This window comes from Tiliqua scincoides, chromosome 2 (assembly GCF_035046505.1).
Source record: "Tiliqua scincoides isolate rTilSci1 chromosome 2, rTilSci1.hap2, whole genome shotgun sequence".
Classification (NCBI taxonomy): Eukaryota; Metazoa; Chordata; class Lepidosauria; order Squamata; family Scincidae; genus Tiliqua; species Tiliqua scincoides.
The window spans coordinates 33,486,371-33,514,177 of record NC_089822.1 but is presented as its reverse complement, the minus strand read 5'-3'; the positions used below and the strand labels follow the sequence as shown (position 1 = coordinate 33,514,177).

The following is a 27,807-nucleotide window of genomic DNA, read 5'->3' as shown; positions in this document are numbered from 1 at the left end:
ATGACGGCCAGACCTTTTGAAAGTCCTCCACCTTATCGACCAGATGAATTGTAAATATATACTTTTTTTACCTGTTCAAATTATTATAGATAAGGAGTGTACACTATCAAAGATATGAATTCAGTGACTTCTAATGTTCATTAAATAAACTGTAGGTGAAACTACTGTTAATATGCTGGTTTCTCGGTCACAATGCATGCTTCTTTAAAAATAGAATTGGTTTCTGATCCCAAACATGGAGCAGATACCTCTTAAATCTTTGGATACAAGATGATTTCTTGGATGGGCCTATACAGGTGGCCCTCCATGTCCATTGGGGTTCTGTTCCCAGAACCCCTGTGGATACAGAAATCCGTGTTTGTTCAAATATGCTGATTCTGGGCCCATAGGACCTTCTGAGTGCCAGCGATGCCTCCCCTCAGAAGACCTTTTGGATGCAACAGGAGCACAGCTCCTGTTGCATCTAGAAGGTACTGGCTGGACCTACCTGTGTATTTGGAACGTGCAGGTGATCAGATCTGTGGCTTTTGAATCCACAAGTAATGTAGGCCTCCTATATTCTGAAACTCAAGAGGCTAGACTATAATTCCCCTTGTTGCTGATGCTTTAATTACTTTGTAATGATTTGGCACTATGGTCATGGTGGAGTGCAAGCTAGGTGCTTGGGGATAAAATGTGAATTTACTAGGTGAGGAGGTTTGAGAATTTGCATTTCAGACTGAACAAAAGTTTGAAACTTAATCCATAGCCCAATATTTTCACATTGATCTGAAACACATTTTCCTTCATCCAGTCAGGTAGTGGTAGTATGTGCAACTGGGTGGCTTTTTGAAGAACACTTTAACTGCAGAATTAGTACCTTGAGGAAATGCCTACAGAACGTTGCTCCCATTTTTAAATCAGTAAGACTTTCCTGTAATGTGCTTGGGATCAGAGTGCCTTGGGTCAGTGCAATGACAAAGAGGCTAATCTTTACTATTCATATGGATTGTGAATAGCTCTGTTCTTGCATTATAATGCTCTGCTCACTGGGGAAGAGGCACTTTTTCAAGTGGGTGCTCCTCCTTTATTTAGCAGAGGGAGAGTAACTGGCCCTCCTCACCCCAGCAGGTGCCTTTTCTAGTGGCTCTCTGCTGGTTCTTCTGCATCTTTTTAGATTGTGAGCCCTGTTGGGACAGGGAGCCATTAGTTATTTGATTTTTCTCTGTAAACCGCTTTGTGAACTTTTTGTTGAAAAGCACTATATAAATACTGTTAATAATAATACCTCCTCTTTTCATGGTTGAAACTTATGTGTTTACTATCAAGGAAGTGTTTGCCTACTAACCGAATATTTAGTAATGCACAAAAACTACCCTTGGTTTCTAAGAAGCACAGCTGAGGGTTTGATTTGTGGTGTATTTCAGCTTCACATTCTCTGAGCGAAATGTCCAGTTACAAGTTATTGGGAGGCAGAACCATATAAGAGTGGTATTTATATAGAGTCCTTCTGCCCATAATCTGCTGGTTTTCCTAGTTATTATTAACAGTATTATTATTAACAGTATTATTATTAACAGTATTTATATACCGCTTTTCAACTAAAAGTTCACAAAGCGGTTTACAGAGAAAAATCAAATAACTAAATGGCTCCCTGTCCCAAAAGGGCTCACAATCTAAAAAGATGCCATGTGTAGATGCCTGAATCTTCTGATTCTGCGAACATAGGAAGCTGCCTTATATGAGTCATTGGGTTGTCTAGCTTAGTATTTCTGACACTAACTGGTAGTAACTCTTCAGGGTTCCAGAGATGTTTTTATGCTCTACCTGGAGATTGAATTGAGACCTTCTGCATGCACAACAAATCCTCTTCCACTGAGCTGTAGTTTCTCTCCAAAGAGCGTATGTGCTGCCTACAAAAATACTACCTTTGGTAGTAGCCAAGGGAGAGGCACTTCATTCCTAAGGCAGGCTTGACAAATGTTCTCTGAATGTAGGAGCCAGATAAATGTTTCACCTTTTAATTTTATGTTTTACTGCCAGCCCCTCCCCCTTCAAAAAACTCACATGCCACCAGTGAATGGTATAAATTAGATTCTACTTAGGAACAAATTTTTAACCTCTGGTGGTAGGAAAATTCGGCAGCTGTCAATATGACAGCAAAAAGCTAAATACTTTGTTCCAGAAATTTAAAAAAAATGTATCATCAAGAATTGTTTTAATGCTAGAATTCATGACATGGGCAGCCCCTTTCTATTGGGTGGTTACCGTGGCAGTTCTCCCAGTCTGCTACTGTAAATACTGGTGTGATCACATAAGCTGCACCACTGTTGCATGCTGCTAGTGCAAGTGGCCAGATGCCCAGCACACCCATCAATGGCCCAGCAACGTCACACTGGAGCAGGTAAGGTGGTGGCAGGAGAGGAGTGGACTGGGCAGGTCGTGGGAGAGGGTAATGTTGGCCTCTGTCATACACATCAGAATCATAAGAACATAAGCCTTGCTGGATCAGGTCAAAGACCCTTCTAGTCCAGCTTCCTGTATCTCACAGTGGCCCACCAAATGTCCCCATTTTCTGGACTAGACCCATCCCCTGAAGTTCCTTGGACTTATGCCAGCTAAATAGCAGGCCTGGGTCCCTGGATGCCCATTTGTTTCCAGGCAGCCTACTGGGAGGTAAGTGAAAATATTTACTTGCTTCTCCTGGGCCTTCTGGTCACTTCCCTCCTCATAGGATACAGGGCATGCTCCATCAATGCTGCTGCATTGTATAAATGGGGAATAGGATTGGGCCCTAATATTATAATCCTAGGAGTAAGTCTCATTGAACTCAATGGGCTTACTTCTGAGTCTGCAAAATTGACACCCACCCATCTACTCCACTCCTTTTCTTTTCTGGGGTTGGGAACAGATGCACATGTGTTTGCATCTAGAAGACCTATGGGAGGGTGTGTGATCTGTGTGACCCCTCCCACAAGGCTATGTGAGAAAAGCTCCCTCCAAAACTAATTTTCTTTCCTGTCTTTGACTTCTCCTCACCTCTCCCCCCTTCCACCTTTTGGTTTTTGCAGCTGTTGTGGCTGTTTGGAGGAGCTAAGGCAAGGGTATGATGTCTACCCATCAATTGCAGTCCATTTGTTATGAGGTATAAGACAAAATGCCCACCTGCTGTGTCATTTATGGAGGTGCAGTTATACATGGTGACTAGGCTTGGATTGTAACTCCCTTAATCTATTTCAGAGCAAAACATGCACATCTGATTTTGTGTTGGAGAGCTCCAGATGGAGGATCCAGCCATGTCAAAGATGACACTTCATTATCATCTGTGCCGCAGAGTGACCAGAGCTGCTGCTTATTCCCCATCCCTACTTTTTAGTATGATGATGGGCAATAAAGGCTACTTCTCATTGTTGAACACAGATGCTCAAACACAAAATACATGGCACAAATATATTTTGTATCTCAAATTAACCATGTGTGTATTATATATCTTAGTATACAGATCAAGTTTGGTTTTTGGAGGAATGAACTTTGTTTCATGATGTAATTCGGTGTAAGAAGTTAGCAACTATTCCCAGCTGATGGAATGTTTTTGGTCTTCACAGCAAACCTTCACACTATGCACCAAGCGTTAATACATATGGTGGTGCATACAATTCTCAGCCGATGTACTCTCAGCCAGCATATTCCTACTATCCAGATGAGGAAGTGCAACGTTTCTACAGATGGACCTCTCCTCCGGGAATAATCAAGATCATGTCGGTTCTCATAATAGTGATGTGCATTGGAATCTTTGCTTGTGTGGCTTCCACATTAGCCTGGGATTTTGAGATGTACGGAAATTCTGTGGGAACTGGCTATTTAAATCCTGGCTACGGAGGAACTGGTTATGGTGGCAACTATGGTTATGGCTATGGAGGCTATGGCTACGGCTATGGCTATGGCACAGCTTATGGCCTTGGAGGGAATTACATTGATCCACGGGCAGCAAAAGGCTTCTTACTTGCAATGTCCGCATTTTGCTTTATTGCTGGATTGGTGGTTTTTGTAACGATGGTTGCCAAGACTAACATAGCCAGGACAAGGAGGTTTTACCTTCTTGTGATAATAGGAAGTTCTATTTTACTCTTCTTGGTGTTCATTGCTACCATAGTGTATATACTGGCAGTCAACCCAACTGCACAAGCTTCAGGATCAGTTTTCTACAATCAGGTTTATGCTCTGTGCAGCCAATATTATACATCCACAAACACTGGACTCTTCGTGAATCAATACCTGTATCACTACTGTGTGGTGGAACCTCAGGAGGTACGTATGCATTATTAATGCTCTTTCGTTCAGGTACAAAATACTAGTTGTATTTGATCCTTAATTCAGAGGCATTAATGCACATGTATCCGAGAGTAAGAGCACAATTCTAACCAGATCTACTCAGAAGTCCTATTTTGTTCAGTGGGGCTTACTCTTAGGAAAGTGTGGTTAGGATTACAGCCTAAGCCTCATTAAATGCAGTGCAAATTATTTCTAAATAAAAATGCAGAGGATCGAGGTGTTAAATAGTCATGCAGAAGCAGCTAAAATTAGCTTATTTAGTTACACTGACAGTCTTGTACCAGTTAGTGGGCATTTGATGACTTTTGCAACACTTGAATTTGTTCTCTCCTTTATACTGTGAGAAATATGAGATATGCAGACCTTGAATTTTTCATGAATTACATTCTTTAATCTGTCATAGTGTTGCTGCTCTAGTGATAAATGAATCTCAGTGGTGAAATGGATTCTCAAACTTAATGTGGGCAGAAGTTGACATGTTGATCTCAAGAGTCCAACCCAGGTGCATATATTTACCTGAGTCAGATTAGTGACAGATCTTCAGTCCATATCTATTTCTCCTGATGAAAGCGCTTGTTGAGCTACTTGCTAGGGAGCCACTGAAGGCATCAAACACGCTAATTCTGTTAGCTGCTTTTCTTTATTTGTCTTTAGTGGTATAGCCTGTATTCGCTAACTTGGACAACATTGTGCATGAACAGTAACCCTATGTGCATTGAGAAGTTTTGGGCATGCTTCAATTCTTCATCTGTAAAAATACAATGTTAATGGTTAATCTAGAATTGTTCTAAGGGTCTATGAGATAGGATTTTATAAAATCCTTATTTAAAAAAAGATACGAATGCTAAGCAACTACAGTGGGGCTGTTGGTATCTGCAGGGAGATCAATTCCAGGATTTCCCCTTCATGAAGAATTAAATCTGCAGGGAGCTTGGCACAGCACCACAGTGACTTACCTGAGAGCTGTACCTGGCCCTCTGGAGGTCATACATTGTCTTTCAACCTCCCCAGAAGGCTCCAGGTTGAGACAGGAAGTCATTGCCAGTTAGTGCCAGCTACTTCCAGTTGTGTCCAGAGATGTTCTGAGGCAGGGGAGGCTGCATCTAGGAAGTTTTCTGAGCAATGGCAAGGCCGTGCGTGGTCTCCCTGCACCTCAGAACACCTCTGGATGCCATGTGAACCAGAAGTGACTTCTGGAGCCCTTCTGAGGTGTGGGGAGGCCATGTCCTGCCTCCCCATGCTTCAGCACCTCCCTGAAGCAACTGGAAGAGAAAAACAGCATGTTTTAGGAGAATTATTCTAGAGCTGGTGTATTCTAGTGGCTAGGAGACTATAGGTCTATTTCAGCCATTTTTGACCTTTTTTCAGCTCACGGCACACTGACAAGGCACTAAAATTGTCAAGGCACACTACTAGTTTTTAATTACATTATTATGCTACAATTAATTTAATTAATATAATTAATGTTAATTAATATAACTAAGGGCACAATCCTAACCAGGTTTACTCAGAAGTAAGTCCTTTTTTTTTCAATGGGGCTTACTCTCAGGAAAGTGTGGTTATTATTATTATTATTATTATTATTAACAGTATTTATATACCGCTTTTCAACAAAAGGTTCACAAAGCGATTTACAGAGAAAAATCAAATAACTAATGGCTCCCTGTCCCAATAGGGCTCACAATATAAAAAGATGCAAAAGAATACCAGCAAACAGCCACTAGAAAAGACACTGCTGGGGTGAGGAGGGCCAGTTACTCTTCCCCTGCTAAAAAAAGAGGAGAACCCACTTGAAAAAGTGCCTCTTACTCAGTTAGCAGAGGCTAGGATTGCAGCCTTAGGTTATTACATGACAACGAAAGAAATTCACAAGAAGCTTGGAGAGGGAAGTATATGTGGGTTGTGGAAAGGAGGAACAATGTTTTGAAGTACGCGATCAAACTATTATCGGTTGATATGCTTTGATTTGCCAGGAAGTATTGGCAAAGAGGTGAGACTGAGCACATACTGGAGAAATGTGAGGTGAGGGGCAGTGAGGAGAAGTGACTGAAACAAGTGCATGATTCACTGGGGTGGGGGGGAGAGAGAGAGAATGCGAGGCAGCTGATTCTGGACTTTGGAAGGGGAGGGGAGGGGCAGTAAGAGAGGGGTTAACTGCAGTTATGATGGGGGAATGTTATAGTCAATGGGGCTTACTCCTAGGTAAGTGAGGATAGGATTGTGACCCAACTTGACTTGTCAGTGCCTTGTCAGTCAAAAGTGCCTTGTCTTGTCAAAAAGTGCCTTGTCAGTGGAGGCAACTCAGGGATGGTCACTTTGGGGCAATGTAGGTAAGGAAAAGGATCCTTTTCCAGCCAGCTGCTTCTGACTCTGTACCTGCTTCTACCTTCTGGCTGGCTGCTTGCTCTCACCCCCTCCATGCTCCCACCGCTGGGAGCTCTTCCAGGCTTCTCTGGCTGCCCGGCTGGCTGGCTGCCCAATCAGCGCATGGGGCAGGCACCAGCAGGAGCTTTGAAGCCCCTTCGCTGGCTGCTCCTTTTTCTCCTGCTGCTGCTTCTCCCACGTATGCGCAGCTGCTGCCTGACTCCTTGCCCCCGCAGCACACCTGAGGCAACCTCGTCGCACACCAGTTGGAAACCGCTGGTCTAATCCTATCCAACTTTCCAGCACCAGTGCAGCTGCAATGCAGCCCCAAGGCAAGGAAACAAATGCTGCCTTACCTTGTGGAGTTCTCCATAACTACCCTTCCACCACAGGATGCAGTGCACACCCCATTTGCACGGCTACACCAGGGCTGGAAAGCTGGATAGGATTTGGCCCTGAGCCACCTGATGCCAAATCCAGGGTAAACCTTGGCTTCAAGGTCTCCTCTCTGTAAGACCACTCTCTAGGTGGTCTTAGGCAAGTGACTGTTTCTCAGCCTCAGTTCCCCAGTTGCAGTATGGGGATACTTCCCTCGGAGTAAGCCCCATTGAATTCAGTGGGATTTATTTCTAAGTAGACTTGCATAGGATTTAGCTGTAAGTTGCTCAAGACCACTATGAGTATAGTAAGGTTTGGTTGCTAATACTGTATTTCAGCTCCAACATGTCATTTGCTGATTTTCTCCACCATTTACAGAGAGATGCTCTGTTTAAGAATCTTGTATGAGTGAGAATGTTTTTAAAATAGAGTAAAACAGCCGTATATCTCTCTACTTCCTTTTGTAGGCTATCGCTATTGTATTGGGCTTCTTGATTGTCTTAGCTTTTGCCATAATAATATTCTTTGCGGTAAAGACACGAGGTAAAATGAATTACTATGGTAAAATGAATATCCTGTGGGACAATACAAAAGGCTATGAAGAAACTCCCAACGTAGAAGAATGGGTAAGTTAATTATATCATTTTTGTGTTTTGGAACTTTTACCTTAATTGTGTCTTGTTTTTGTTTGCGGTGCCTAAAGTGCAGTGTGGAATATCATTATGCAGTAGTTTGTACTGTTGGACAGGTATAGCTGCTGCTGTTTAAACCACTGCCTAAGCTGTCTTTGTTTGTGTTCCAAGTTTTAGGGCTTATTCTTGATACAAGGCCAGGGCAGGTGCACTTTTCCCTGCCCGAGTTGTATCATAATTATGGTTAATGGATTGTGTGGTTGAAGGCAAGGTGCAGTCCTGCATGCAAAATGAACGAGTAAGTTGAGTTTTTCACTGCGGATATCGTACGTTCTGGAGAAACATGCCCTAGGACACAGGCTGGCTGATTGACTGAACTGGCTCTTGCATTATGCAGCTGCTATTGTTTGCAAGGTTTAAATGCTCACTTGCAAACTAACTGGAAAGCAGGAGCTAAAAATCTTTAACATGATTTGCAAAGTAATAACAGTACACTTGACATGTGATGTAGACATGAAGGTGAGCATTTACAATCCTGATAAAAAAAGCCTTCTGTTTTTCTTAAGCTGGAGTACTTAATTAAGCCTGGGATGGCTTGAAAACGTGTGTTCCTGTATCTAAATGTACAATATTCATTTTGTACTTCTGTATTTTATGACTCCCATGTGACTTCAGCTTGCTTTGACCTTTGTAGTGGTTATAATGTAAAGAGACAGATTGCTTACTTCATAACAGCGCTTTAAATGAAATGAGGTAAATGTTTCGGTGAGATGGTTTCGGGGCGTGTTCTTTACTAGGTAATGGAGTTGTTTACTCATGTTTCACTCTGTGGAGGGAGCAAGTAAGACAAACTCTCTTGATCAAACAGAAGATCCCTGTGAATAACTATACCTGCAGCTTTTTGTGTTGTAATGAATCAGCAGTTTCAAGTGTGTACCATGTGTAGAAAATTGCATTTCTGAAAGCTAAGCTGACTTTGTGCAACAAAGAGATGTGTGTTGAATGCTTTGGGAGTGACTCCCACTGTTAAAGGAGGGATTTTGGTATTTCTGCTTCTGTGTGATTGCATTACTTTTTGATCATTATGTCTTAGGCTATTTTTAGATTGCACAGCAACCTAATTGTAGAGGTGTTTTGAAAATGGTGTTTTACTCGGAAGCCCATTTTGTGCAGTAACACTTAGGCTGTAATTCTGTCTTACTCAATAGAAACGTCTACCTGTTTGGAATTACCATTGGTACTGAACTTGTCAAGCTCAGCTGCTTGTTACAGTTTATTACTATACCTGATGAGAGTAATTTGAGGATCAAGCAGAAGGTTAGAGTTATCTTGTTTTCTGGGTGATCTAGAATGATTAGGTTAGCCATGATCATTGAGTAACACACAACTGTTCTCCCTAAGCAGTGTATCCTAGTGCTCAGGGTAGAAACCTAGAGACTAGATTTAAATTTTATACAGTAGTCCCTCGGTATCTGCTGGGGTTCCATTTCCAGACCCCCCCCCCCCCCCGGATACTGGAGCTTGCATGAAAAACTTAACAAAAGTAAAACAACAGTTTAAAAAATGTCCTTTAGCACTGCAAACAGCACCGGTTGAGGGCAGTCTCTATTGTTCCCACAAGCCGGATTGAACTGAGGCCTGCAAACCCCCTCCTTTGGCCCTGGTGAACTTCAAAATGAATTGTTAAAGTGTTTACCAAATGTTTTACACACTCTGCTAATAAATCAGCTAAACTACAAGTTCCTTTGACTTAAAGGTCAGTTGGGTGAAACTGGTGTAAATCCAGCTGAATGACTTATGCAGTGGTTCTCAGACTTTTTGGGAGATTTATTCCTGAAGTAAGTCTTTGCAGGGGAGGGGCGAGGACAGCAACATGATGTCCAGCATCACATCGCTAGGGGGGGTGAGGGGGGGATGCTTTAACCTACTGTGGGCTTGGGCAAGCAGCAGGAGGTGCGGGGAGCCCCGCGCAGCCCTCTGCAGGGCTCCCCAAGGCTTGGAATGTTAACCAAAAAAAAGTGAGAGCAAACCACCTCCTGGCTGAGTTCACAAACTGGAAATAGTTTGCACTTACTATTTTTTGAACATTCCAAACCTTGGGGAGCCCTTAAAGGGATGGGGGAAACTTTACACAAACTGGTGGGTTGCAACCCACCAGTTTGAGAACCACTGGCCTATAGAGTACAGGTGTAGTAATATTTATATTTAAATGGTGACTGCTACTTTTTCCTTGTTTCCGGGTAGTTTCCTACCCGGGAAACTATGGGCTGGTCAACCTAACAACTATACCAGGTGAGATGGTGGAATGCCTCATCAAAGATAGAATCTCAAAACACATAGATGAACAGGCCTTGCTGAGGGAGAATCAGCATGGCTTCTGTAAGGGTAAATCTTGCCTCACAAACCTTTGAAAAGGTCAACAGGCATGTGGATGCGGGAGAACCCGTGAACATTATATATCTGGACTTTCAGAAGGCGTTCGACACGGTCCCTTGCCAAAGGCTACTGAAAAAAACTCCACAGTTGGGGAATTAGAGGGCAGGTCTTCTCCTGGATTGAGAACTGGTTGAAGACCAGGAAACAGAGAGTAGGTGTCAATTTTCACAATTGAGAGAGATGAAAAGCAGTGTACCCCAAGGATCTGTCCTGGGACTGGTGTTTTTCAGCCTCTTCATAAATGACCTGGAGACAGGGGTGCAGTGAGGTGGCTAAGTTTGCAGATGACACCAAACTTTTCCGAGTGGTGAAGACCAGAAGTGATTGTGAGGAGCTGCAGAAGGATCTCTCCAAACTGGCAGAATGGGCAGCAAAATGGCAGATGCGTTTCAATGTAAGTAAGCGTAAACTCATGCACATTGGGACAAAAAGTCAAAACTTTAGATATAGGCTGATGGGTTCTGAGCTGTCTGTGACAGATCAGGAGAGAGATCTTGGGGTGGTTGTGGTCAACGAAAGTGTCGACCCAATGTGTGGCGACAGTACAGAAGGCCAATTCTATGCTTGGGATCATTAGAAAAGGTATTGCTAACAAAACGGCTAATATTATAATGCCAGTGTACAAATTGATGGTAAGGCCACACCTGGAGTATTGTGTCCAGTTCTGGTCTCCACATCTCAAAAGACATCGTGGAAATGGGAACGGTGCAAAAGAGAGCGACTAAGATGATTACTGGGCTGAGGCACCTTCCTTATGAGGAAAGGCTACGGCGTTTGGGGCTCTTCAACCTAGAAAAGAGGCGGCTGAGGGGGGACATGATTGAGACATACAAAATTATGCAGGGGATGGACAGAGTGGATAGGGAGATGCTCTTTACACTCTCACATAACACCATAACCAGGGGACATCTACTAAAACTGAGTGTTGGGAGAGTTAGGGCAGACAAAAGAAAATATTTCTTTACTGGGCGTGTGGTTGGTCTGTGGAACTCCTTGCCACGGGATATGGTGACGGCATCTGGCCTGGATGCCTTTAAAAGGAGATTGGACAAGTTTCTGGAGGAAAAATCCATTATGAGTTACAAGCCATGATGTGTATGTGCAACCTCCTGATTTTAGAAATGGGCTGTGTCAGGTGCAAGGGAGGGCACCAGGATGCAGGTCTCTAGTTATCTGGTGTGCTCCCTGGGGCATTTGGTGGGCTGCTGTGAGATACAGGAAGCTGGACTAGATGGGCCTATGGCCTGATCCAGTGGGGCTGTTCTTAGGTTCTTGTGGAATGAGAAGCTAGAATTCAATTACTAGGAATATGATATTCAAAAACAGCTCTTCCAAATAACTGACATCAGCAATGAAGTAGCCAAGCCATTCACATTCTATGCTGAAAACATCGTTTGAGTTGCAGGTCCAAGTCAGTCTCCATCTTGGGACTGTACAAACGCACTGCAGCTATTTGCTGCTCTTCTAATATAGCTTTCTTAAAAGTGTTGCAAACATTTGAGAACATGGACTACAACAACAACAGTATTTATATACCACTTTTCAACAAAAAGTTCACAAAGTGATTTACAGAGAAAATCAAATATCTAATGGCTCCCTGTCCCAAAAGGGCTCACAATCTAAACAGATGCAACACCAGCAGACAGCCACTAGAAAAGACACTGCTGGGGTGAGGTGGGCCAGTTACTCTCCCCCTGCTAAATAAAAGAGGAGCACCCTTTTGAAAAAGTGCCTCTTAACCAGTTAGCAGGGCTAACTGTAAACTGCTGGGTAAACTACAGTTTTTTCCTAGATTCAGGCTGAAGGTGTATTACTCTCAGTCAAAGAGAAAATGTGTTTCAAGCAAGCAGCCACTCTCCTTGCAACTACAAAATTGGCCAGTTAATACTGCCTCTTGTTGGCACTCTTTCCCTTTCTCCAGTGGTTCAGGTTTGGATAACTGATCCTTGTGGGTTTCTCCAAGCCTGTTAGCTGTTGTGTGAGCTGCATTGGGAAATTTCACTGCTTCCCCTAAGATGAGAGCCACGTGGTGTAGTAGTTTTACCAGGTGTGCTTTTTTAAAACATATACACACAGGAGAGTACTAATTTGTGTGCTGGGATCCTGCGTAGAGGTCAGTGGCACAGCTGTGAATTACAGCAGTCAAGGATTAAGGAGGCAACAGTGAAACAAAACAAACTTATGGTGCAGATATCGCAAATGGGGAAGCGGGGAATCAGAAATTGTGCATAGATAAGCCTGCCCATTCATTCACTGCTAACTAAACAAGGCAATATATCTAACAATTTCTAGCTATTCATTTGCAGCTAGACCCTAAATATAAGCAGTATAGAGGGGTAAGAAAGAAAGGAGAGGAGAATGACATCAATAGAAAGAGAAAAGGAGGCACATGACAGCACGTGTGAAGGGAGAGAAGGGACATAGGGAAATTAGGTGGGTTTCCCAGAGTTACTTGGGTTAGGAAACCAGGGGTGTTAGGGAAGAAGGAAAGAAAATTGAGGGGATTCGTGGAAAAGAGAATGCCTGCATTTCACATAAAGCAGTGTTTCTCAAACCATGGGTTGGGACCCACTAGGTGGGTCGTGAGCCAATTTCAGGTGGGTTCCCATTCATTTGAGTATTTAATTTTTAATATATTAGACTTGATGCTACCATAGTATGTGACTGCATTAGGGAAAATGTTACACATCTGTACTTTTAAAAAGCTACTATGTATATGCTTTTAACAATGATAGTAAATGGGACTTACTCTTGGGTAAGTGTGGGAAGGACTGTAGCCTAGGACTGTTAAAAGTTTTCCTGCTAGATGATGTCACTTCTGGTGGGCTCTGACAGATTCTTATTCTTAAAAAGTGGGTCCTAATGCTAAAAGTTTGAGAACCACTGAATAATGGTTAAAGGTTGTGGCTGGAGAGTAGCTTGTTGTAGCCTAAGCCAAGGGCTATAGGCAACAGGGGAACCTAGAGGCAAGCTGTGAAATCACTTCACCCTCCTGACAACATTGCCACTCAAAGGCAGTTCATACTGGGCCTCCCAATAGTTTAAGTTCTTAAAATATTGATTAGGATAGTTTTTTGGGGAAGAAGATTTAAGGCTGCTCTCAAGTCTTCGCTAAAACAGTTTAAAACCAAAATGAATCCACTCATGCATAGAAAGAAGGGAAGTTACAAGCATGAGACAGTCATCAATTTCACAGCACATGAGACAAGTCGGTGAAAGATAGTAGAGAGTTTGTAGATCTATGGCAAGGCTGCTATCAACTGCTAAGGTTACTGTTCCATATCTGTGGTGTGTGATGTGTTGCAGGGAACATGGGGCAAGGATGCCAAGACCAGGAGTCTATTTAGTCAAATTGGGTTTCAAAGACCAAAAGAGAAACACAACCTATGAAATACATCCTAAAATCTAAGCAGTAACCTTGATCATGGAGGGAAGCAGGGCAAGACAGTCAGACCTGCTTACCTGGAGGAAAGGGCTATGCTGAGAGGTGGCCCACAAAGCTTAACTGTGCAGACCATTCTGACATGGCAGCTTCCATTGTGCTCAAGGAGATAGGTGAAGAGAAAAGGAAAAAGAGGGTTATTAATTACGGGTGCTGGCTGACATTGTGGTGGCTTAAATGGGGGTGGCTTATTGCAGCATCAGCGGTTAATGCTCTGCAGAAACCAAGCCAGGCCACAGATGAGTAACAAACAGTGAGTGACCAGGCTTTTATGTACTTCTCACCCATAGAATTCTAGGTGAGGGAAAATTGATCCGAGGATCTTTTTTGTTGATGATCTTCTGGTTGGTTCTGCCTTTGTTCTTACACCTGATGGAGGGTGCAGTAGCCATCTTTGAAGATCCTTCATTAACATGTCTTCTATGCACATCTCCTCAGAAGTATCAAGGTATTCAGTGGGGCTTACTCTGTAGTCTTAATCCTAATCTTTAGGATTGCAGCCTGAGTTTAACCATAGATAGGTGAGGACTATTAGACTTTGCCCTTAGGATGTGGCTGTGGTCAAAAGGTAAAATTTCCTGCTCCAGCAGGGTGTAGTTGCTTCATTTGAAATTTGGAGATGGCAGAGCATGCAAATGGTGAACTCATTAAGACAGGGGTTCAGATTCCCCCCCCCCCCAAACAATGGCATGTCCTTCTAATAAACCAAATTTCTAATTCTAGGAACACAATTAGATGGGAAAATATTTACAGGAGAACAATTGAAGTGTGTTTTTCATCATTATAATAGCACTGCCAATTTGTTGCTATTTAAACCAGAAATATTGAAATGGGAAAAAAACCTTTCCTATTACACAACAAAATGAGTCTAGCCTTTGTGAAAATGCACTGAATCATGCTCCGTTGCACATCATCATTTGTTGCAGTGAGGTCTTAAGACTTAAGACTCTTGGTTTTTCAAAAGTACCTAGTGTGTCTGATTGTCATAAAATAATTGCCTGCATTTCCACACTTTGGCAAACTCTGGCTCCATGGTTTGCATTCTTTGTCTTGTTCTGAGGTTGGTGGACTCATTGGCACAGGACCACTGAGAATTTTGATGAAATTATGGGGAAAATTTAACACATTGCGTACTAACCTAGTGTAAAATTCTGTTGCTTCAGAGGCGACTTTTGATCAACTTTAGAACAGACTGCCTAAAGAGAAACCAAGCAAGAATGCTACTCACTTCACCCCCTGCCTGGGGATTAAATTTCCCTACGTTCTAACCCATAAGGGGAAAACTAAAAAAATGCACCATGCACTTTTTAATAATGCAGGAACCCATATTCCAACCTAGGGATTAATACCAGGCCTTAAAGTTGTTCTTTGGGCCTCAGCAAGTTTGTAACAAGTTTTAAAGTGGCACACAATAATGGGGAATCCAGTAGAAATGACTCCTTCCTACCACTCTCATTCCTGTTTCCTGAAAGGAAAAATAGGTATACTGTGTAAAACAATAAAATTCCTAGTTGTACAAAGTGGTGCTTTTGCCTCTCTTCCTTGCTGCTCCAGCCTTTGAAGTGGTTATGCAGTTAGCCGCATTATTCTGTTCTCCCCCTTGGAGCAGAATGGGGAGGGGAAGAGTATGCACCTGAGCTTCCGGGGCACCAAGAAGTGTCTCCCCTCCTCCCCATTGACTGGGAACTCAGCCTGAGAGTACTGGTTTCCCTTCCTCCAACATGTCAAGAGCAGAACATGTTCTTCTGATTGATTTCTCACCCTCCAGCTGTCATGTCCATAGCCCTAGGATTTTGTATTTCTATCTCGAGTCTGTGGCCCATACTGGACTAAGTTTCCACAGTTTGCCTAGGATTTCCATCCTTTGGAACATGCTGAACTACATTTCCCAGTTCCAGCAAGCTCAAGAGCAGTGGTTCCCGAAGTGGTGGGTCACAACCCACTATTGGGAACCTAAACTGGGCCATTCCCCCTTAAGTGGAGTAAGCCCAGTAATGGGTTTCCTGAAGGCACTACAGCAATTGCAATACCACGGGAACCCAGGGGCCTTTCCCCTTATATGTGGGGTTGCGCTGGTCTCAAGGAGGGTCCAGGAGGCCCGCAGCCCTCTCGGTGTTTGAAATTACTCTGTTTCATGAAAAACTGCAAGTGCACTCCGATCCCCAAAAGGAGTTATTTCCAACATCGGGGAGGCCTGCTGAGAGGGCTGCGGGCCTCCTGGACCCTCTCTGAGGCCAGCACAACCCCACAGGTAAGGCAGAAAGCCCCTACGTTCCTGTGGTGCTGTGGCACCATCTGGACACCCCTCTGCCTCAGGCCCTGTTCATGCAACTACTTACCTGCAGTCCCAGAGTCCAAGAAGGACTTTGGGAACTGCTGTTCTAGACATCCCACAGAGCAGCATTTGCAGCTTTTCCCTCTAAGTACATACAGTATTTTTAAAAATCATGTTTCTAACCTCTTTTCTGTCCCTCCTCAAAATGCATTCTGCCCCTCTCCCATCAATGAGAATTTTATCCTCAAATCATAGCCTGGTCTTTACCTCTGCATCCACCAAAGTGACTTAACTTTTCAAGGAACACTTTTGCCTCCCCTCTGGGGACCTTAGTAGGCCTGGAAGACACTTTGAGAATTGCCATGTTGATACCTAAGTGTTAGTATGAACAGTTCTCTGGAAAATTTTCCCTTTCACAAAAAAAGAGCACATTCAGGCCAGAGCCTTGCATGTAAACATTGTTTTCTCTTCTCCAAGTGTCTGCTTCTGTGTTGTTCTGGAAAACTAAACTGTTAAGTTGTGCCATGCCTGTGGAGCAATGCAAGTTATCAAATTCTTGATTACGTTTAAACCTCTGGAGAACTTTGTTCTAAAGCTTTTGAAGACATGGTGGTGCTGTGTGGAATCAACTGGAAGCATTTCAGTTTTTTTTTTACCCTTATCTTTTTTTACCCTTGGAAAAAACTTTCCATCAGCTTGAAAAACCAGTTAAACCGCTCCCCCCCCCAAGAAATCCTAAAGTGAAGACACACAAGTATGAAATTGAGCGCTAAGGCCATAACACTGACGACTAGATGTAATCTGAGAATAAAGCATTCCTTTGTGGTGATAGTTGCACCAAACTCTTGGATAGGTATGCCATCTTACAAATGTTGGTATAGATTGGTTTAAAAATGTGCTGTGCTGCAGTTATCATGGCAATTTCTGATTAAAGCCTCACCTCTTTTTCTGTTTGGGCAGTCAGTGTTTGGTCTCTAGAGTGTCAAGTCGATTCTTCTGAAGTATTCTATGGTAGAAAGGACCGTGCTTAAGGCTGCAACTAAGCATTTGTCCTTTAATATGTTTAAGAAGTTTCTGCCTATCCCCCAAATGGTTGCAAGATCTTAATAGATTATGTCCTCATGCTGTGTAGTTAGGACAGTGTTGGCATTTCTTTGTATAAATTCTGGCACCTTGGGCTGAATGCTTCTGAATATATGGCTGGATTACGGTCTGCTTCGTGTGCAGGATCTTTCTTGGTGAACTGTGGAATATTATATCCTGAGTCTGTCTTGCCTGGGATAGCAACTGCCTTAGCAGCTGCCTTCTTGTGATTCAGCAGCCAGTGAAGGGGGAAAGTGCCTGGATTCTGCCCTGGGCAGACTATCTCATCTGTATGTCAAGGAGACCAGCAAGTGCATGCAAACTTGCTGAACTGCAGATAGTACTAGCCACCTCTTTTGTGAATGGATAACCAGTTTATGTGCTTGGATTTGTATTACTTGCTTGCATATTCAGCAGGAGATGAACTGGATATGCTGCAACTCCTGACAAGGTTTATGATGTAAAGAGCACACATGCCCCAGCTTGGTTCAATTGCAATTGTCTTTCTTGCTTCTGATCTCAAGGCAAGGTGCTGGAATTGACCTTTAAAGCCTTAAATGCACTGGACCCTGCATACCTTAGGAACTGACTTCTTACATAGGTAGTTCTGCTGTTACTAGAGAAAGTATATTCTGTACCCACCTTCTACTCAGGTGAGGTCAGTGAGGGTGTGAAGTACTGTCATGGCATTTCCTGAGGAATGCAATTCTGAGCTGATATACCTGATATACCTCAGCAGACAAAAAGCAGTCACATGTAAAAACATTATGGTTTTTGAGGGTGTTTTCTATCTGCTAATTTGGTCTGTGTTTTTAAGATTGCTTAAGGTTTTAATTGGCCAGTTACATTGTTGTGATGGCTGCGTTATTGCTGAGCTGCTAGGTTTGTTTTTATTTTAGTGTTGTAATTTTAGACAAGCTTTAATTAAGATTGGGTCCCTCTGGGGAGAAATGCAGTCTAGAAATACAGTAAATGAATATTGTGTGTACTGTATGTACCTTTTTCTGGCTATTAATGCCTACATAGAATAAACTCTATTGACTGTTAACTGCCTTATCAGAACAAAGGGGAGTTTTCCCTGTTGAGATGCTCCTTTCTTCTGGAAGTGAGAACAAAATCCTAACACCAAATTACATCAGAATGAATGCGGGAATGACTGACTCCAGCTGTGTGTGTGTGTGTGTGTGAGAGAGAGAGAGAGAGAGACCGACCGACCGACCGACCGTGAATGAAAGAGAGGATGCTTTTTAAAATCTTGGCTTCATATGAAGGGCTCCAAGATTACTTCTAAAACAGTGGTTCTCAAACTCTCCAAGAGTCTGAGAACCAGGGTAAGTGCTTGTAGGGGCGGAGACTGGAATGAGGGGAATGTCCCGAGGGCAACACAGCAATAGTTGCGCCATGGCCACCTAGGCACATATAAACATACCTGGGGGGACTGTGCAGCCTCCCGGAGGGTCCTAGAAGCTCGCAGCCCCCTCTGCAAGCCTTCCCTCCACTGCAGTGGGCCCTGATCTGCAGTTGGAGCCCACTTCTGGTTTGCAGTCAGACCTGCAGGGCACAGAACTTCTGAAACGGGTAGTGGGCTATGACTGTAGATCGGAGTCCATTGCAGCGGAGGAGAGGCTTGCGGAGGGGGCTGCAAGCCTTCAGGACCCTCCAGGAGGCTGCACAGTCCTCCCAGGTATGTTTAAATGCACCTGGGTGCCAGCGGTGCTGTGATCGCTGTGGTGCCATTGGGCACCCATTTCTGGGTCACTCCCCTTAAGGCGAAAGTGACCCTTTTACATTCCAATGGTGGGTTGCGACCTACCACTTTGAGAACCACAGCTCTAGAACATATATCATCAGATCTCTTCTCACGGAGTCTGATCGTGAAGAATTGTTTTCCATACAAAAATAGCAAGGTAAACACATGTGTTGGTGATTCTGCATCAGAAGTGACTATGAGAATAGAACTTAATTTGATATAGAAATAGAAAAGATCCCATCCGGGGCACAGTTGCTCAGTATGCTCCCAATGGGCAGTCAGCAGGCAAACAAACTAGTTCTCCAGACTCGGCCATCTATTGCAGAAATTAATGCTTTCTTTAATTTAAAACTACCAACAGGGGTAGTTTTTCAGATAATTCTTTATTATGGCATTTAAGAACCTGAAATGTAGCCAGTTGGATGCTGAAGAAAGTATTCAACTCTGGAGTGGGGTAGCCTGATCAGTCATATGCATTTTAATTTTAATTTGTCATGTCTGTGTTCTTCCAGGTGAAGAGTGTAAATGCTGAACCAGCAGCTCCCATGCCAGTAGTTGATTATACAGATAGAGTTGCCAGTTCCATGAATTACTCAATTTCTGATGCTCCTGCACCTCGGGTCTATAATGATTACAGCTACACATCTACTCAGTAAGTACTGTATGCTGATCAGACACAATATATCTGTTGCCAGACTTGAATGTGTGGGAAGTGTGCTGTGTTTGTGTAGACCCTCCCTTCTGGGGCATGAATTCCCCTTCCCTTGCTGAGGCTGATCATTAAGACGCCTGATGACCGAATGGCTAAGTCCAGTCTGAGTTCCTGGTTCACCCAGAATCTGAGTCTAAAGCTCCTTCCAGATTCTAGGTTAAACAAGATCTGTAGTTATCCCTGTTGCGTTTGTAGTTGTGACAACTGTAGTTAGGCTTTTGAGAGAAGGGTGAAGTTTGTGCTCCAGGTGAAGTGAAGGGAGTGAAGGAAGTATTGCATCTGGTACTTCTCCACCCTAGGGAGTCAACAGAATAACACTCCAAAAAAACAAACTGTTGATTCTAATAAATCTTGTAGTTGGCTATTTATATCTTCCACAAAGATAAGTACAGGATTTATTCAGTTCTGACACTTACCTTAGTCAGACATGACTAGTTCTGTTTGTGTCAGTATATCCTGAGGGTGGGGATGCGTAGGCTATTACTACAGCATATACTGCAGCAGCAATCATGTTATGGCCCAAGATATTCAGATCTAATGTTAAAATTGTGTTAATTTAATAAAACCAAACAATCTTGCTAAACCATGGTTTAGGTATAATGCTAAACCATCGTTTAGTTTCATTCACAAAATGCTAAGGGAGTTGCAGACTGCCATTCTCCTTCCTCTGGTGTGGGCAAGAGGAGGAAAGTGAAAACATGTTACTTTCACTTCAAGAACAAAACACTTCCTTATATGGAAATTTGGGGAGCTGTTGCTTGCTGACAGAGTTAAAATAAAACAGAACATCAAACCGCAGGTGCCCAAGTTTGTGTACAGCAGGAAGCTGCCATTTGTTATTGAAACGAAAGCAAGCTCTGCTTTCATTCTTTCCATGTATGTGAGGGAAGGGAGGTAAAGAGTGAGGTTGTGATTCTTTGAGGTTTGTGTGGCACTTCAACTGGTTGTGTGTGTTGAAGTGGCCTTCATGTAACATTATTGCTTCCTTCTACTCTTGTGGTGTTAATCAATATTTGAATAAGGATAACCAATCAGCATTATGATAACCTAGGAAATGAACTCATATTTGTAATAGCCTCTTGTGCTATTCTTTGCCTGCAGTTGATTCACTACTAAGCTCTTAAACTGCACCTTACAATTTCATAATGGAAACTATGAATTAACAAATTTGTGAATTCATAAGTGGAAAAAAATCAACTGTAAAGCCTAAAGTCAACATTTAAACACTTTAAATGGCATTAATCAGCATTGTAGATATTTTTAGAATAATAAGCTATAAGACTTCCACCTCCCCTGATATCTCCAACATACATTGGGAGGCATTTATTTTTCCCTGATGAGTTTATTTTCTTTAACCATGGTTAGGATTCTTGAAAGAGCTTTAAAATGAGAGCCAAATATCTGCTTAGGTGTGTTGGGAAATTTTATGCATAGTGATCTGATGAAGTTGTACTTCAGGCATGCATTTTGGACAGACCTCTCGAAAGGTCCAGGAGTAAATGTTAAATAGAGGCACCACTTCCTTCTCATTGTGCTTGTCCTTGGTCATGTTTTCCCCCCACCAGTTGGAGCATACCTCTTTATCAATTTGGATGTGCCCCTCTGTGTGTGTATCCAGGGTACTTGTACCCTCTTTAAAAAGGGCCTGATCTTGGGTATCTTATTGCAACTACTTGTTTAGAAATTTGGCCTGCCTTCATTATTGGCATTCCAGTGTTTTGCAAATTCCAGTTTTAGTGGAGGTGGTGATCTGGAAGTATGTACATCTTCCATTGCTTGCTTTTCTATTTTGGGGGATTTCTTTATGGCTCTCTTTTAGGCAAAGCTAAGCTTGTTGTCACATGCTAGTCGTATTTTTATTAAAAACAGAACAGGCAAGCTCTTTAAGAGGTGAAGCAATAATGCTCCTTTTCTTGCAAAATTTTAGTTCTCGAGGATAACTTGCAATTGGGACTTTAATCATGATTTGTCTTTTCTGGACCTTGATACTGAATGAAGTTATGGTCGGTGAAAAAAATGGCTGGATCTTATTAACAGCACTCAAGTTATACATTCCAGATTAAGTGACATTGTTTGATTTCTGTTTGTGAAAGTTTCCTTAACTGCTTAGAAGTACGAGGATAACAACTTCTCCTATTAGTTGAATTTAGAAGCAATTTATTTTCTTACTGATGAGAACAGGGATAGTGGGTGCCAATGATGCTAATCATCTTAATCTAAAAACATTTTTTACACCAGAATGCAGATGCTATGTATTGTTAAAGTACCTGTTCTATCATTTGGGATAGTTTCAGGGAGTGCCAGACCAATATTCTTGCAATAAAGTTGCAGACATACACACATTCAGGTTGCCCCTGATCTAGCTGTATTAATGAAGGATAAAGTAAGCAATAATATTTAGTTACATGATTTTCTTTGTAAATTGCTTTGTGAGTCTTTGTTGAAAAGTGGTATATAAACTTAATAACTTCATGTTTAGATAATTGAAAAAGCTTTACAAATTTTAAATTGTCAGCATCTAGATGTGAATTACTGAGTTATGTTTTACTCACCTGTCAGAAATGTTGTAAGTGCTTGGGTTACCAGGCACCTGGAATTTTTGTGACTTCTGGTTGTCTTTCTCAGTCTTCTTAGAGTGCAAATGCTGTTGAATTCTTACCTAAGTCAGCACAATATTTCTCATTCATATTTTAGCAATAGGCAATCAAACCTGAGGAATAGTTTACTAAAGGACTCAATTGACTGAGGTAGATGTGTAGTTCCAGAGTACCAGGTGTGGATCTTAACTTCTGTCCATCAGCTTCTTCTGAACCACATTGCACTATAGAAGGATGCAAAAGAGCAAGAAACGTCTAGCATTACTTGCTTTTAATGACTCCTGGGTCAGATGCTGCATTTGTTCTTCTGATCTGGCAGTATAATTCTTGTGTATGTTTAATTCCTGTATGGTGGGAGAAAATCCTTTACATTGGACCTGGAATGCTTTCAAGAGAGAAACAAGCACTGACAAATCAAGAGACTGTGTTCTGTCTGTCTTAATTGTACCAGGTATTGATGCTATGGCTTGAATTCAGACTATATATATATTTTTTCTTATCTTTGTTAAAAGGATGCCTGAAAATACTGTTCCCTTAACAAAGGACTTACATCAATCCCCCTATGTCAACACTAGCAGTTATAATGGGTCTGCTAAGGAGCCAGCTCAAAAAACAAGATCAGGAAGACAGAAGAGACCCAATACTGATAATAATGATGCAGATTATACCACTGGAGGGGAGTCTTGTGATGAGCTGGAGGAAGACTGGGACAGGTATGGACAGCTCCATAAATTTGAGCACTGGTACAACAATAATGAATAGCCTGATTTTCTAAATTAGTGCAGAGAACTATTTTTTGTTCTAAATGATGCAGGCTGTAAGAAGAATGTAATGGGTACAGTCATGTTGCACCTTACGCAAGGGTTAGCTTCTGGAGTCTGCATGTAAAGAGAAAATCACAGTTGAAAATATGTTAAATCTGAAAAGTATATACTGTCTCTTTAAGCTAAAATCACACTCCAAGAGACACACAGGAACTGAGACCACTAATGGGCTAGAAGATTCATTTTCCTGTCCTGCGCTTAATCCAGGTCATATACTTGGGTTAGTGGAATGACAGGCAGAATTTCTTGCTACTTAAACTGTTTTTCCTCTCTTGTTGTTGCCAAGCACATGTACTCAAATTTGTGTAAGGTATATGAAATATGGAAAGGGGACAAAGAAATGTCGGCACTCATTAAAAAAAAAATACCATAATGCTGTCTTAAAGTCTGAGAGCATGATTGTCTTGCTGAGATTGTCAATACTGTATTTCTCAGAATTAAGGATGTTCCCATAGAAATCCTAAATGATGTGTTCCCACTCACTGAACATAAAACAAGTGCTAACAGTCAGTTGTGTTAAAGATGAACCTCCCTGCAGTTTATTTATATTTACTGAATTGATATCGCATCTTTTTCGAAAGTATAACCAAGTAACTTGCTTAGAATGAGTGGTCTGCTTCTTTTATATAAAAATGACGCTTTAAATCTTTCTTCATTCAGGGAATATCCATCGGTATTATCAGACCAACAAAGGCAAACATATAAGAGAGACTTTGATGCAGGACTTCAAGAATACAAGCGTTTGCAGGCAGAGCTTGATGAGATCAGCAAAGAACTTTCTCGCCTTGATAAAGAATTGGATAACTACTCTGAAGAGAGTGAAGAATATAAGGCAATTACATTGATTTAAAAATTCTGCTCAGGAAATATAAAAAAATCACTTGAATACATATAAAAGTGCCACTTACTAACTAATGCCTAGATGTGTGGTAGTGTTCCATTTTTTTTTTTTTTTGGTACCAATATACAACTGCTTTCTAAATTCAGGCTCTTGAAGGTAAATAAGCCCTTCAGTGCCTGTATATTTATCAAAACTAATTACTACAATTAAAAAGTTTTTCAACATTGCCTTCTTGATGGCTTAACAAGTGATTTCAAGACTATTTGGCAGTCTGGAAACTATTCTGCTGATTCCAAATGGAACTGGAGGAAGAGGGTGACTCAATAGTAGAGCACATTCTTTTCATGAAGAAAGTCTTTGGGTTCTACCCCTGGTGTATATCCTTCAAAAGTTTCAGTTTCTAAAGCAAAAACAGCCTTTGCCTTGAAAAGTAACTGGATGGACTAATTGTCTGATTTGGTCTAAGGCAGCTTTTTTACGGGCTGTGTCCATTTTTTTGTAGGTGGGGGAAGGAAGGAAGAGGGGAAATGTTGTTGAAGACACAATCCTATCCACCTTTCCTGTGCTGATGCAGCTGCAATGCAGCCCTGAGGAAAAGGAACAAAGGTTCCCTTACCTTGTGGAGGCCTCCATGACTGCTCCCCCACCGCAGGATGCAGTGCATGCCCCTTTGGGATGGCACTAGAAAGTTGGATAAGATTGGGCCCTGAGATGATGAGCACTGGGTTTGAGTAAGTGCAAATTTAATTGTAGTAGGAGGGAAGATAGTTCGTTTCCAGTTGGTGCAACCCTCCATCAACATTGCAACTCTCTTGCTCAACTTTAATATTCTTGTTTGGAAAAAAAAATAGGGGGGCCACACTGGTATCATCAAGTTAATAACTATTTCAACACACCATCAATTATTGCATTGATTCCTACAATCCCTTAAACAAAGATTTCATTTAGACTAGGTGACTGCATGCAATTCTGTCACTGTAATGGTGTGAAATCCATTTTATGAGTGTTTCCCTGGGATATACCAGGTAATGTCTCATACTATTTGGGGCCTAACACCTACAGTTCAGAAGGAAGGAACAGCTTTGTTACAGGAACTTTCCAACTTTAGTCAACAGAAAAGAATCCAGGTTGAGTGGGTTAATGAAGTGAAAGTAGAGAGTTCTAGGTGCCTACACTCAATAACTGATTGATCGTCTTTCAGTACAAACTCTGATTATTGGGAATGGGGGGGTTAGATCCATAAGATCTTAACCTTTCTACTGTTCTCCATGATAGTGTAGGGAGAGCTTTTTCCCCCCTTTCTGGCTGCTTCTTCAGCTTCAAACTTATACATGACCCGCTTAGGTCTGCTTGTAGACAGTCTGGCCCCTATCAGGAGAAGCAATCTAGCTTCTGGGAATTTCATTCTGCCTCCTCCCCTTCTTAACTATCTTTCAGTTAGTCCTATTTTTCTGGTTTTACCATGTATGGTTGCTAGTGGACCATATGAAGGTGCTTTATGCAAGGTCAGACCACTGGTCTGTCTAGCTCAGTGTTATCTATTCTGTCTGGTGGTGTTCCCCAAGTCTCGGGCAGGGATCTTTCCTATCCCTGCCACTTGAGGTATTTCTAATTGGAGACGCAAGTTACAACCTTCTGCCTACAGAGCATGTGCTCTACCACTTTGCTGTGGCCTTGATTCCCACATTGCATAAAGACACTCATGCATGTTTGAGAGAAATCAGGGCAGATGAGGTTTCTTACACATGGACAGCAGTTTGTCCAATAAAGAATGCATTATTGAGCTTATTTTCATTCTGTTTTGTCTATCTGTGGTTGAATTAATGGCATTTTTCATTGCAGGCTGTTGCTGAAGAATACAACAGACTGAAGGATATAAAAGCAGTAAGTATGATTGATTAAATGTTAAAAACATCTAAGCATTAACAGATGTCTACTGCTGAGCAGTATGATCCACCCTGAAAGTAGCATGGATGATATAAATTTTGCAGGTCTGTAATGTCGTCCTCTTTCCGTTTATTGAGTTGTCACTCTGCTCAGATACACTACAGTTACTACAGTACCATATAATTTTCTGTTCTAATATCTAGAGCTTACATTTTTGATTGATCTTTATTTCTAGTCTGGTGAAATACTGCCGCAGGTGATTGGATACTGATTGCTATAAAACAGGGGTGGCCAACCTTTCAACTCTAGGGCTCCTGGGCCTTTAATAATTGTGTAGTGGAGGGAATTTCAGCACGTGCAGTTTGTCATCTGTGGCCACCCCTGCTGTAAAACAATCTTTATATTGGGTCTTAACACTCACTCATTTAGCAATAATATTGTCTAGCCACGTTGTGTAATGTCTGTAGATACTGTATCTTCAGTATCTCTTATTACGTGGCATTAATGTCTGCCCTCTAGATAAAAATGAGTCCAATATCAGTGGCTAGTTCCACATATTTTGTCGCTTCCGTGTTTTAGACCAGGAGTGTCAAACATAAGACCCACAGGCTGATGCACCACCCCAAAGCAATTTATCCATCCCTGTTCTAATTGGGCTCTTCCAGCGTAATGATTGGGCTCTCTCATATCCTGAAAGTATGGACAAGATTTGTACCCTTTTCTTTTGTCATTTGCAGCTAATGGGTTTCTGTGTGAGAACAAAGTGCTTATTTCCGGCCACCTTCTGCTTAATGATGGCACTTCTGGCCCTTAGCAGGCACTACTCATATCATATCTCAACACCACGTTTTTAGCCTCATAGACATTATGAAGCAAATTAAAGTGAGACAATACTGCCTAAATCACCCCTTTTTCATAATTTAAAATGAGTTTTCATTCAATGAGCCACAGTAGCTAAAGTGAGCAGGGCTTGGTCTACTCTAAAACAAAGGTGTCAAACTCATTTCATATAGTGGGTCACATAGCATTTAGTATCTGTATAGCAATCCAAACTGATTTGAATGGTAGTGCCTCCATCTAGTTATGAGTTGGCACTTAATTCCTGCCAGAGAATGACGTGGCAGTGCAGTAAAATTTAATTGCAACATCTAACATCCAACTGTTGCAATGCCACTAATAAAGCTGGATATTCATTTACTTTTATGACAACTCAGAGTCTTTTCAGTTTTAAAAACCTGTATTTTGCCCTTGCTCAAGAAGCTCAGAGCAGCATATGTGGGTTTCACTCACCCACATTAGAGTGTGAGCAAGTGACTGGTCTTCCAGTAAGCTTCATGGCTGAGTGAGGATTTGAACCTGAGTCTTTCCTGTCACATTCACACTAATCATTACACCACACCTGGTTTTAAAGCATCATGCTATTTCTCCTTAAATTGCAGTTTTTCTTTTAATTTGAGATCTTGCAGCTTGTTTACATGCCCTTGGTGATTGTCTGGGGCAAATACTGAACACATTCATAATAGTACTTGTGCTGAAGTTGTGTCCTCTTGTGCTCTGTTACTGTGACTCCAATAATGATGTAAATCTTAATCCATGCTTGTGATCATGGGTATAGCACCTGGCTAGAATCCAAAGAAAGGAAGATGGATACACAGAAGAAAACTCTGCACATTGCAGAATGGGTTTTAGCCTGTGGCAAGCTGCTTCTTGAACTATAGTGCAGTTTCACTTTTTGACAGTGGGAACTTCTCTGTCTGGTTGTATGGGTGGGGGTGGGTCTCTCCCACACACGTGCCCCATCTGTTTGATCATGGCATCCTTTTTAAACTATTCAATAATTCAGAAATTCTGATTTCTAGTTTTGGACTACGATTCCAAAAACTATCGAGTCCAAAAACTACGAGTCTATCTTTACCAATATGCATCATTTGGTTAATACTTTTTGCCCATTTTTAAGGTTAGCAATTATTTCCTTTGTGTATTAACGCTGCACTGTGTTTTGTTTTCAGTCGGCAGACTATAAGAACCGAAAAGCACACTGCAAGATGCTGAAGAGTAAACTGTCGCACATCAAAAGGATGGTCAGTGATTATGACCGTCGGAAGTCATAACAAAATGAAGAAAAATCTGAAAAGGAAGTCAATCTATTTTCTTAAATATGCTCATTTTCATACAATTGGGGCATAATTGTTTTGGACTACAGGTAACAAGAAGGCTTGTTCATTTTTTACTTCACTTTTATAACACTTGTGCCATGTTTACTGTGATATATATA

General features: G+C 41.9%; 1 protein-coding gene across 1 annotated transcript; it reads left to right on the top strand.

Annotated features, from left to right (window-relative positions):
• On the top strand, positions 1-27,643 carry OCLN (occludin). Its single transcript, XM_066616692.1, has 8 exons — positions 1-50; positions 3,585-4,287; positions 7,521-7,679; positions 19,184-19,323; positions 22,493-22,693; positions 23,465-23,636; positions 25,488-25,529; positions 27,542-27,643. The coding sequence occupies exons 1-8, from the start codon at positions 1-3 to the stop codon at positions 27,641-27,643; spliced, it is 1,569 nt and encodes a 522-aa protein (XP_066472789.1).
• The last annotated feature ends 164 nt before the right edge of the window (positions 27,644-27,807 follow it).